This window comes from Sciurus vulgaris (assembly GCF_902686455.1).
Source record: "Sciurus vulgaris genome assembly, chromosome: 2".
Lineage (NCBI taxonomy): Eukaryota > Metazoa > Chordata > Mammalia > Rodentia > Sciuridae > Sciurus > Sciurus vulgaris.
Genome location: NC_136462.1, coordinates 175,770,664 through 175,783,996, shown reverse-complemented (window position 1 = coordinate 175,783,996; position 13,333 = coordinate 175,770,664). Strand labels below are relative to the sequence as shown.

The window sequence follows — 13,333 nt, the reverse complement described above, 5'->3', positions numbered from 1 at the left end:
TTAAGCACACTTCTGTGAGACATCTTGTAAGGGTATACACCTTTCCCTAGAACAGTCCATGGTGTCTAAATAGGGCTATTTTATATCCCCCTCACCAACTCTTTTGGTATCAGGGATTTTGAACCCAGAGATACTTAACCACTGAGCAACATCCCCCAGCCCTTTTTAAAATTTTTATTTTGAGACAGAGTCTTGCTAGGTTGCTTAGAGACTATTTTATATTTCTAAAGTATTTTTGTTGTTGTTTATTTGTTTGTTTTTTTTTCAATTTGGTTGCAGGTGGCAGTACTTTAAAAAAGGTATTTATGGAATTCCAATGAGTGGTCATGGATGATGTAGTTCAAATAACAAAGGTAAGAGAAATAAAACCAAAACTGGGAAAACCTTGTCAGACAAGTTAATGTTCTCACAAAATAAAGCTAAAACTAGGCTCTTTCCCATTCCATTTTGTTTCCAATTTGTAAAAATAGCTTATTTTTCATGATTAAAAACAATTGTTATCCTTTAAGATGATGGTTCTCAATGTGGTCATGTATAAGAATTATGACCTTAAAAAAGAAAAAAGACTGAAGTAAATATCCTGCCGTCCTGCCCTTATTGAATTAAAGCTTCTATGTCTAGGTCACAGATTAACTCCAGGTTTTCCTGGGAGTGTCAACCAATACTATAGCTTTGGAGAACTGTTGGGCAATATTGAAGTTAATATAATTAGATACATGTATTCAGTAACCCAGAAGTTCTACTCCCAGGTATTTGCCCTTGAGAAATGAAAACATGTCCACACAAAGATATTCAATAGTCACTGCAGCTTTATTTGTAATAGCTGTGAACAGTGGCAATAAATGTCCAAAAACGTGAATAGGTCATAAATTTTAATATATTTATACAATAGAATTTTACTTAGAAAAGGAACAAAACTAACAATATATAACATAGTTGAATCTCGTAGTTCTAATGTTGAGTGAAAGAAGTCAGAAAACCACACACAAGTAGATGTTGTTTAATTATCAGGTAAAATTGAACTATAGGTTAGTGGCTTCTCTAGCCAGAGGTTGGGAGTGGAAGGAGGTATGTATGAGAGAGCCCCTGCTGCACTGAGAGTGTTTTCTATGTTAATGTGTGCATTTACATATTTCTTATTTTCTTGTAGTAAAATATACTAACATAAAATTTATCATTTTAAGCATTAAATTTTAAGTGTACTATTTACTGGAATTAAGTACATTCACGTTATAATGGACCATTTACTACCATCCAGCTCTAGAACTTTTTCATTTTCCCAACTGAAATTCTGTACCCTTTAAACTACAACTCCTAATTCCTCCTTTCCCCCAGCCCCTGGAAACAGTCTATTCCCTATCTTTATGAATTTGACTATTCTGGGTACCGCATATAAATGTAGTCACAGAAAATTTGTCCTTCTTACCATAGGGCTGGCTGGCTTTCCTTCTCTCTCCCCTCCCCCCCCCTCCCTCCCCCTCTCTCTCTCTCTCTCTCTCTCTCTCTCTCTCTCTCTCTCTCTCTCTCTCTTTTTTTCTTTTTTTTTTTGGTACTAGGGATTGAGCCACTGAACTACAACCCTAGCCCTTCTTGTTTATTTATTTATTTTTATTTTGAGACAGGGTCTTGCTAAGTTGCTGAGGCTGACCTCAAACTTGTGATCCTCATGCCTCAGCCTCCCGAGTCCCTGGGATTGATTACAGGTGTGCACCACTATACCTGGCACTGTTAAGGCACTATTCCAATATCCCAAATAAAAACTCTGGGTCCTTTAGAAGCAAAGACAAAGGATTTATTCTGGCCAGGGCCGAGGGAGCAGGGTGCAAGTGGGTGAGAGTGGAGGAGTTAGATTCCATGTTAGTGGGCTCGTGAGGAAAGGGGGACCAATTTCACACAGGTCGAGATGTCTGAGCAAAATGGGGTCAACCTGACCTAATTTCCAAATCATCCCATAACAGCATCATAGTGTTTTTAAGGGTCACCCATGTTGTAGCATATGTAAGAATTTATTGATTTTTAAGGCTGAATATTCCTTTATATGCAGATATCACATTTTCTTTATCTGTGTATCTGTTGACGGAATTTGGGTTGCTTCCACATTTTGGCTGTTTGACTAATGTTTCTCTGAACATGGATGTATAAACAACTGTTCAATTCCCCACTTTCAGCCCTTCTGAGTATACATTTAGAAGTAGAATTGCTGTATCATGTGGCAATTCTGTGATCCAGCAGTTTTTGGAGGGACCACTGTGCTCTTTTCCACGGTGCCTTAGCATTTTATATTCTTCCCAGTATTATTAATTTTTAATGGCCTTTGTAGTGCTAGATTATGTGTTTATATTTGCTATTTTGTGAACCTTTTTGAAAAATTAGTTTAACAATTTTGCCTCTCTAATATGGAAGATGGCGATTTACCTTTTGACACAGTTTTGTCCATTATGAAAGATGAGGATTATGCGTCCATTTGATTTTGCATAATTTTTTGTACTTCTGCAGTTTATTAGTACCTTTCATGTACACTTTTCCATTTAACCTGTTAAAATTGTTAACCTCTGCATCCTGTTGTCTGAAAACAGACAAACCCATGGTCTGTCTGTAAGTTCTCTCAAAATTGAAAGCTATTAAGCAGTATTCACATTGTAGCTAGCCAGTATTGTCCTATGAGGCCAAACAGTGTTTTCTGGGTTTTTTATTTCTTTCTATGTAGGTTTAATGTTATGGACCCTTGGCTGTTCAAAGGAGAAAATTAAAAAGTGAATTCTCTTCTTGAAACTGTCAGTTGCTTTTAGTCATACTGTATATTTTATATTTTGACCATCACTTTCTCATGCAGTTTTTACCCCTGGAGTTTCTTTTGTTTTGTCCGTTTGCCCACTAAGATCTTACTTTCCCCCAAGTTCACAATCACACATCCTAGTCTTCTAAGACTTGTCCATACCACCCACTGTAGCTCAAGTGTAATCTAGTCATATGCTGTAGTTCTAGGCCAATCTGGACTTTTTTTTAGGATGTATACATATAGTTCAGTCTATAACATGGACCAAATTATGAAAGGTTTCCTGTTCATTTCAGATATTTTGAAATATATTGTTTATTTAGTGTGAAACCATTGAGCAGGATGAATGTGATATTTTAAGTAGACTCCTGGGAATGGGACTGGAGGAATGTTAGCTGACTTGGAATGCAGTAGAAGGCCTAAACCAGTTCAGTGCTGCAGAAAATACAGATTCTGAAGTCCCCTTTCAAGAAACCTGAAACCATAATCTTCAGACCAGAGACCCAGGACTCTAACTAAAGCTTCTTTCTTTTCTACTCTGATCCTGATGATTACCTTACTTTAGATAACACTGGGTGTGAGATGATAAACACACGAAATGGGTTGGTGGTTATATGAGCAGAAAGAAGAGAGGGAAGCTAGGAAAAAGAGACATTTCAAAGAAGTAGTACATAGTTTGGTATCTAAGAGACTGAGATAGAGATGGAATTTTTCCACAGAAATAAGGTTGTGCCCTGCAGGTCTTCACTCTTTTTACTTCCCTTTAGGTCTTTTGCCCATTTTCTAATGAGGTTTTTTTTTTTTTTTTTTTTTTTTTTAATGATTCAATTTAGAGTCAATTGTGCTTTCTTTTTAGTTACTATTTTTATGATATACAACATGTGGGTTTTATATATTGTGAAACGGCTAAATCAAGCTATTTAACAGCACTTATAGATTTTTTTTGTTTTTGATGAGAACACTTAAAATTTTCCCAACAGTTTTAAAATGTGAAGAATATTGTTATTAACTGCTGTCACTATGATGTACAATACATCTCTTGAACTTATTCCTCCTGCTTAACTAGAATTTTGTGTGCTTTGATCAATATCTCCCCAATCCACATATCCCGCAGCCTCCGGTAATCACTGTTTTACTCTCTGTTTCTGAGTTTGACGTTTTTATATTCCAACTATAAGTAATATTGTACAGTATCTATCTTTTACTTAATGTAATGCCCTCCAGGTTTAGCTATGTTGCCATAAATGACAGGATATTCTTTTTTAAGGCTGAATAATGTCCCATTGTATATGTATACTACATTTTCTTTATTCCTTCATCCATTAGTGGACACTTAGTTGATTCCATATTTTGACTGTTGTAAAGAATGCTGCAGTGAATACAGGATACCAGTATCTTTTTGAAATAATGATTTCATATCCTTTGCATGTATATCAAATAGGGATTACTGGATCATATGGTGGTTACATTTTCAGGTTTTTGAAGAACCTTTGCACTGTTTTCCATGATTATACTAATTTACAATCCCACCTTTTTATGCTTTATTGGTAAAGTTCATCATTAAATATGTTCTGCTGATATTTCCTCCCAGTCTGTGTCATGTCTTTTTCATCCCCTTAAGAAGATCTTTCACATACCTGATTTTAAAAAGTGATAAAAGTTTAATTTGTGAATTTGTGAACTTTTGTGCATCTTGGTTTAGTGTGGTGTCTAAAAACTGACTAATCCCCTGGGTCACAAAGATTTTCCCTTATGTTTTCTTCAAAATTTAATTTAAAGTTTTATATATTATTTGCAAATGTATAATTCTAACTTATATTTATGTCAAGGATCCATTTTGAGTTATTTCTTATACAACTTAAAAGACTTTTGTTAAGGTTCTTTATTTTTCTTTGCCTATGGAAGTCCACTTGTTCCAGCCCCATTTTTTGAAAAAACCATCCTTTCTCTATCGAATTGATTTTGCATCTTTGCCATAAATCAGGCAAACTTGTAAGGGTTTGTTTCTTAACTCTGTCTTGTTCTATAGATCTCTGTGTGTCTTCTCCAGTACCACAGTTTTGATGACTATAACTATATAGTAAGTCTTAAAATTGGTTAGTGTGTTTCTTCCAATGCTGTTATTTTTTAGTACCATTTTAGCTATTCTAGTTCCTTTTTTTCCCAATATAACTTAGAATTAATTGTGTCTCAATAAAAATCAATTGTGGGGTCTGGGGTTATGGCTCAGTAGTAGAGCACTTGCCTAGCACATGTGAGGCAATGGGTTAGATCCTCAATACCTCATAAAACAGATAAACAAAATAGTTATAACAATATATTTAAAAAATCAATTGTGTTAACCCTAAATATCATTCTGGGGAGAATTGATATCTATACAGTGTTGAGTTAGCTAAAATGTGAACATAGTATATCTTTCTACTTATTTAGGTCTAATTTTATTTGTTACTATGTTTTATTAGATTTATACATCTGTATTTCCTATTTTCGGGGGGTGAATATAAATGATAGTGTTCTTAAGCTTTGTTTTTGATTGGTCATTGCTATTACTTGAAAAATACTTGTAATCTGTAGAAACTTTATTCCCTTTTCTTTCCATATTGCACTAGTGAGGGCTTCTGATACTATGTCATATATGAGTGGTGAGAGTGAACATGGTCATGTTCATGATTTTAAGGGTGAAGTGTTGAGACTTTACGGGTCTTGTAGATGCCTTTTATTGCAGATTTTTTTTTTTTTTTCTATTCCTGCTTTCCTGAGGATTTTGGGGGTTTGTTGTGTTTTATTTTTTGAATGGATGTTTGCACCAAATGCATTTTTGAATAGATTAATATGATTATGTGGGGCTTTTTTTATTTGTTTGTATTGATTTTTTTTAAATTGAACCAGTTTTGCATTCTTGAGATAAATCCCACTTGGCATGCTATGTTGTCCTTTTACCTATTCTAGTATTTACTTTGGTGATCTGTTGGGGATTTTTGTGTCTGTTTTAAGGGGGAAATTGGTCTGTAGTTTTCTGTTTATTGTTTGGTTTTGATATTAGAATAGGTTTTTTTTTTTTTTAATAATTGGGAAATGTTTCCTTCTTTTCTGTGTTTTTGGAAGAGATTGTGTAGAGTTGGCATTATTTTTTCTTTAATGTTTGGTAGAATTTGCCAGTGAAGCCATCTGGGCCTGATGACTTATTTTACAGGAGTTGAAACATTTCTTTAAAAAGTTATAGGAATTTTGGATTTTGGATTTTGGATTTTGTGATTTTCAAAGAATTAATCTATTTTTTCTAGGTTGTTGGATTTCTGTATAAGAGGTTTTTGTTTTTGTTGGTTTTGCAGTTCTGGGGCAATCCCCATTCAATACCAGGGATGTTCTACCACTGATCTACATTCCCAGCTCTTCTTATTTTTACTTTGAGACAGGATCTCCTTAAGTTGTGCAGACTGGCCTTGAACTTGTTAGTCTCCTTCAGCCTCCCCAGTAGTCAGGACTTCAGGTGTGTGCTACTATGCCCAGCCCAAGAGTTATTTATAATATCCCCTTATTCTTTTAATGCCTATCATATTACTATTGAAATACATGTTTTTCTTTTTCTTTTCTTTCTTTCTTTTTTTTATTTATTTTTTTCTTTTTTCCAATATTAGGGATTGAACCCAGTGCCTTGTGCATGCAAGGCAAATGCCTCACCCCTGAGGTATATCCCAGCCCTGAAATATCTTCTTTTCAAATTGTAAAGATTTATTTTATTAGCCAGTATGTTGTCTATCTTGGTGGATGTTCCATGGGCACATGAAAAAAATGTATAGCCTGCTGGTTGGTTAGGTCTTGATGGTTGATGGTGTTCATTTCTTCTGTATCCTTGTTGATTTTCTAGTGGTTTTGTCCATTACTAAAAGAGAGTTATTGAACTCATAACTATAATTGTTGATTTGTCTCTTTCTTTTTTTAATTCTGTCAGTTTTTGCTTCACATGTTTTGTAGCTCTGTTCTTTCATGCTTACAAATTTGGAATTTTTTTTATGTCTTCTTAGTGAGTTGACTCTTTTCTCATTGTATATTGTTTCTCTTTGTCCTTGCTCTTGATAATTTTCCTTGCTTTAAAGAATATCACATACTAATATAGCTATGTCAGCTGATCTTTGATTAATGTTTGAATGGTATATCTTCATCCATTCTTTGAAAATTAATAGACTTTTAAAAAAGCAGTTTTAGATATGTAGAAAATTTGGAAAGTACAGAGAGTTCCTGTGTACACCCTCACTTCTGTCCCATACCCTTACCCCGCTTGCATTTGTATGGTAGATTTTTTTTTTTGGTATGGGGTATTGAACCAAGAGGGGTTCAACCACTGAGCCATGTCCCCAGTCCTCTTTTTTTGAGAGAGAGTGTCTCACTAAGTTGCTGAGGCTGGCTTTGAATTTGCGATCCTCCTGCCTCAGCCTCCCAAGCTGCTGGGATTACAGGTGCATGCAACGACACCCAGCTCATGTGGTAGATGATTTTTTTTTCCCCATTAGTCAGCCAGTGTTGTTAGATAATTACTAACTAAAGGCCACAGTTATGTCAGATTTTATTATTTGTGTTCTACATTCTACCAGTTTTGACAAATGTATAATTACATATATCCACCATTGTAGTATCTTACAGAATAATTTCACTGCAGTAAAAATCCCCCGTGCTCCATCTATTCATCCCTGCCTTTTCTTTCTCTGAAGGAGGATTTAGTACACAGATTTTTAAAATTCATTTCTCTAGCTCCCTCCTCACCATAATTCTCTCCTAACTCTGGTTGTGCTGGAGCTGGCTCTCTTTTGTTTTTCCAGGGTGGAGGTGGACGACAGCTCCACCCACGTTCTCCACAGATGCAACATGCTCACAACCATTCTGGGCCACAGTGCCTGATGGTGGTGGTGGGGGGAGCACTCTCTTTGTGTGTGCCTGAAGTAGGGCAAGAATGGTCAAAATGTTTTTGCCCTTCTGTGCTGCCCCTTTCCTGGTCTTTTATCTAGAGAAAAATCAGATGATTTTTGGCACTTTCTTGTCTGTGCTTATTTGTGTTTTCAGATTGTGGACTCTTTTAAAACTCAGGCTAGGACATATTAGAAGTCAAATGAGATAAAACAAAAGATAAAGAACTTGCTGGATTGATCTTTGTATCCGTGGCTCCTAGTCGATTCTTTCTTTTTTCCACTTTTCAGAATCCTTGAGTTGTTTCATGAATATTATCCATGGATTTTGGTTGTAATTACTGGGAGTAATAAAGTAGAATATTCTTAATCCATCTTGTCCTGAATGGTGAATCTCCCTTGAAATTTTAAATTATGAACTTTATGCTCCGTTTCATTAGTTTTTTACCTATGTACTTTTTCCCTCTGAGAGCTTTCCTTCACAAACCTCTTTCTTTTCCTTTGTTCCCTCACTCATTCAATGGCACCTCCTTGGTAAACCAGAAACGCAGGAAGAGTAGATCTAACATCTTCTTCTTTCACCACAAGAGCAAGTCCACTATCAAGTCCTTGCAGTTTATCTCATAAATATCTCCCTACTTGGCATCCACCAATAACCTAATCTTCTAATTTTGCTGTCCACATCTGCTACTCTGCCCTCTCTACCCAGCTTAAGTGTTCATTCCAAAATACAGGGGTTTATATTCTTCATGTTTGTATTCTTCAAAGACTTCTTAATCCTTGGAAAATAAGAAAAACCCCAGTGTGGTCTTGCCCTGTATACATCTCCAGCCTCTCCTGGCACCATGTTCCCCTTCGCTCTTTGTGCTCCAGACACAATGCCTTCTTTCAATGGCTTCCAACCTCTCTGTGGCCCCTGACTGAAATGAAGTTCCCTGTCCTCCCTGTCTCCCTGAGTCCTATTCATCCTTCACATCTTAACTCAAGGGTTGGTGCCTAAGGGTAGCCTTGACTGAGCTCCCTGACAGGTTGAAAAAAGAAAATTCTTATATAGACTCTTAGAGTCCTCTCTTTCCTATCACTTCTCACATTTGTGAGGTGATTTGTTTAATGCTATTAGGATGTAAGTTTCATGAAGTTAGGGATTCAGTAAGTTAATTTATTATTTCATTTCTAGTACCAGGAACAGGGCTTAGTACATAGTAAATGCTCAGTAAATGTATCCCCAGCCCCCATGAATGCATTTTAAACAAAAAAATTGGAGTTTTACAAGCAGTTTTTATACATTTGTTAGGGTAATCATGTAGTTTTTAAAAAATTTTTTTATTAAGTAATATTGGCAGTTGAACCCAGAGGTGCTTTACCACTGAGCTATATCCCCAACCCTTTCTTTTTGACAAAGGATCTCATTAATTTGCCAAGGATGACCTTGAACTTAAAATCCTCTTGCCTCAGCCTGGCATATTTTGAATTGTTTTTGTGAGGATCTTTATTAATATGTTTCCTATTAATAGACTGTGGCTAAATTTCTGAAGTAAACCTTACTTGGTCATTTAGTAGTATAATTATATGTTGCATTTTCTTTTCAGAATCAGGATTCTGATTTTTAAATTACAGTTTTCTTTTTTGTTATGCTTAGTCAGATTTTGACATCAGAATTATAGTAGTGTTTTCATGGTTGATTTTGTTAAACTATCTTTATTTTCAACTTTTCTATGTTCCTATATTTTAAAATAGTTCCTATAAGTAGCACGTAGTTGGGGTTTTTTTTTTTGTTTGTTTGTTTGTTTTCTTTATATATTTATTTAATTTTTTCTAATTAGTTACACATGACAGTGGAATGCATTTTGACACATCATACATAAATGGAGCATAACTTCTCAGTGTACATAATGTAGAGTTACATAGGTCGTGTAATCATGTATGCACATAGGGGTAGTTGGGTTTTTGTTAGTTTATTTAATTAATATATTTGAATATAAATCTATGATCTTCTTTTTATTTGCCCCATTTTTTCCTATGTTCTTTTTTCTCTTCTTCCTTTTTTGATTTGATGAACTTTTTTACTATTCTTATCACCACCCCCATCTTGGAAATTATAGACTCTTATTTTAGTGGTTATCAATAGATTATTCTTTTAGTTGTTACCCATGTGGCCTAGATTTATCACATTAATATAATTTTTTTCTAAAATCAAACAAAAATTTTTTTTAGTTGTTGATGGACCTTTATTTTATTTATTTGTATATGGTGCTCACTCATGCTAGGCATTTGCTCTGCCACTGAGCCACAGGTTCAGCCCTATAATTATTTTTTTAAAGCATTGGTTCATCTTAGACAATACAAAGATCTTGGTACATTTTTGACTCATTTTGTCCCTTCATATCTATTTTTATTGTGTATTTTAGTTATATATGTTGTAACCCTCATAACACATCATGTATATAGATCATTTAGATCTATTCACATATTACCACATTTATTTTCTTCCACTCCTTTATGAGATTATTTTCCACTGTTTGAAAAACATTCTTTAGTAATTTCTTAGTATAGTTTTGCTGGTAATTAATTTTATTGAGATTTCTTGGTCCATGGTTTTTTATTTCACCTTTAGATTCTCAGGAGATATTTTTGCTGGGTATAGAATTCTAGGTTGACAGTTTCTTTCCTGACCTTCAAAGGTGATCATTCCACTGCCTCTGACTTCTATTATTTGTTAGGGCTCATCAGAGAACACAATGAAAAGGTGTGAGTGTGTGTGTGTATATTTATTATACGTACTATTCATAATTATATACCATATTACTAATTAAATATTAGTCATATTGTATATTACATTAAATATATACCATACATATCTGTAGATACTCCTTGATTTAGAATAGGGTTACATCCTAAAAACTTCTATAAGTTGAAAATATTGTAAGTCAAAAATGCATTCACTATACCTAACCATCTAACATCATAGTTTAGCATAGATATATACCTTAAATGTACTCAGAATACATACATCAACCTACAGTTGGGCAAAATCCTGTTACACAAAGCCTTTTTCAGTGGTGGTAGGAATTGAACCCAGGGTTGCTCTACCACTGAGCTACATTTCCAAGCCCTTTTTTATGTTGAGATAGAGTCTTACTAAGCTTCTCTAACTTGTAGTCCTCCATCCTCAGTCTCTCAAGTAACTGGAATTATAGGTGAATAGCTGGGATTACAGGTGAGTGCCAGTGCACCCAACACAAAGCCTAATTTTTAATGAAATACAAAATCTATTCAATCTGTACAGAAAGTGAAAAACAGTGGTTATATGGGAATACTTTCTCAGTGTCCAGTATTGAAAAGTTAAAAAAAAAAAACAACAAACTTAGGTCAAACCATTATAACTTGGGAACCATCTGTATATATTTATATATAGATTTATTTTAAGGAATTGACTTGATGGGGAGGCCTGCAGATAGGAAACTCAGGAAGGAGTTGAAGCAGGAGTCCAAGATACTCTGCCATAAAATTCCCTCTTGCTTGGGAGAGGTTATCCTTTTCTTCTATTCAGATGTTCAGCTGATTGTAGTGCATTCTATTGTACTCAAAGTCCATCAATTTAAATGTAAACCTCATCCAAAAACACCCTCACAGAAACATCCAAGACAGTTTGTAATTAGACCAACTAATGCAGTTATTGTAGCCTAGCCAAGTTGACACATAAAATTAACCATCACAAGTCTACCTCTTCTCAGCTTGGCACCAGTACGCATGTCCTTAAATACTGTTTAATCTTGCTAGGTGTGGTGATGCACACCTGTAATCCCAGCAACTCCAGAGGCTAAGACAAAAGGATTACAGATAGGAGGCCAGTCTTGGCAATTTAGTGAGACCCTGTTTCAAAATAAAAAGTAAGAAGGACTGGTGATGTAGCTCAGTGGTGGTGCCCTGGGTTCAATCTCTGGTACCAAAAACAAGAAGCAACATACATTATGCTTTTTTTTTGGTACCAGAGGTTGAACCCTGGGTACTGTGCCACATCCCCAGTTCTTCTTCTTCTTCTTCTTCCTTCTTCTTCCTTCTTCCTTCTTCTTCTTCTACGTCTCACTGGGTTGCTTAGAGTCTTGCTAAATTGTGGAGGCTGGCTTCAAACTTGCAATTCTCCCGCCTCGGCTTCTGGAGCCGTTTGGATTTCAGCCGTGGCACAGCATAAATTACACGTAATCTCTAAATAAAGACAATAAAAAGGTCCTCTTTCTACCTCACGAGATAGAGCTATCTTACATACAACTGTAAACACACACTCTTTCCTCAGAAGAGAATGCAAAGTTCTTAGATGATGTTTATCTTCTCTGGTCTTCTGCAACTTAAACACTATTATGTGAAGTTAGAAATGCTTAAATATTATGATTAATTGTTAATCTGATCATTTTCCTTGAAGAAATGATTTCTGTATCCATTTTCTTCTGTATGGCAAAACATCCCCGAATGAACTCAAAGTTCTGTGAGTCAGCAGTCTGTTGGGTCTCCTGCTGGTCTTGATTGGCGTCACTCAGGTTGCTGTAGTTAGCTATTGGTTCATCTGGGGCCGAGATTGTCTTGAGCACATGTCTGGCAGTTGGTATGGTCTGTCCATGTCAGGAGGTAAGCCAAGGCTTCTCACATTATGATAACAGCATTTTCACAACTGCAAGATTTCATGGTGTCAACATGGAAATCACATCATCACTTCTGCATTTTATTGGTTCAAGCAAATCATGGAGCCAGCTCTAATTATAGGAATGGGAAATAAACTTCACCTCTCTATAGGAAAAATGGCAGTATCTCACTGTAAATGGTATATGGACCGGGATGGGAGTTTTTGTATCCATCTTTGCTAACAATCTACTACTATGTCCTGTTTTCCTTGTGGCTGCCTGAAGATTTTTTTAAGTAGTTCTTCTGGTTTTCAAAAGTCTTTACTGAGGTGTATCTAGACACGGTTTCCTTTTTATTTATCTACTTGAAGGCTCTTAGGACTTCTTAAATCTGTGGTTTGATATCTTTTGTCAGATTTGGAGAATTTTCTCCCCTGGTCTCTAAATATTTCTTCAGTTCCATTTCTCTCTTCTCTTTCATCTAAGGCTCAAATTACATGTAGGTTAGATCATCTCACTATCTTCTATACCTTTTACCTTATCTTCCTTATTTCTTATCCTTTTGTGTCTCCCTGCATCACTTTAGATACATCTTTCTGATTTATCTTTCAGTTTTTTTTTTTTTTTTTTTTTTTTTTTTTTTTTTTTTTTTTGCGGTACTGGGGATCGAACTCAGGGCCTTGTGCTTCCGAGGCAAGCACTCTACCAGCTGAGCTATCTCCCCAGCCCTATCTTTCAGTTTATTAATCCTCTCTTAAGTTGTATTTTATTTGTTCTTAAATCCATTCATTGAGATCTTTGTATCAGTTATTGTATTTTTTCAATTCTAGAGTTTCTATTTGACCCTTATTTTAACATTCTTTTAATAGCACTAATTCTTGGCTGAAATTCTTTGTTGTGAGACTGTTCTTGTCTGCTTTCTGTTGATTCTCATGTTGTCTTTTTACAAATTATACACTGTATTTTAAAAATTATTTATAGAAATAATTGAGACTTAGGATGCTATCTTTTTCTAGAGAGGATTTACATTCATTTCTAGT

At 35.2% G+C, this 13,333-nt stretch overlaps 1 protein-coding gene across 3 annotated transcripts in view; it reads left to right on the top strand.

Annotated features, from left to right (window-relative positions):
- The window catches only part of PTPRA (protein tyrosine phosphatase receptor type A), a 136,568-nt gene that overhangs the window by 47,530 nt on the left and 75,705 nt on the right, over nt 1-13,333 (top strand). For 2 of the 3 annotated variants that reach the window (XM_079127539.1, XM_079127540.1), the window contains exon 2: nt 280-353. The exons of the other annotated variant lie outside the window; for it this stretch is intronic. In XM_079127539.1, the coding sequence (XP_078983665.1) occupies nt 327-353 (27 nt within the window). In that variant the 5' untranslated portion in view covers nt 280-326. The remainder of the gene's footprint in view (nt 1-279; nt 354-13,333) is intronic. 3 annotated transcript variants of the gene reach the window in all.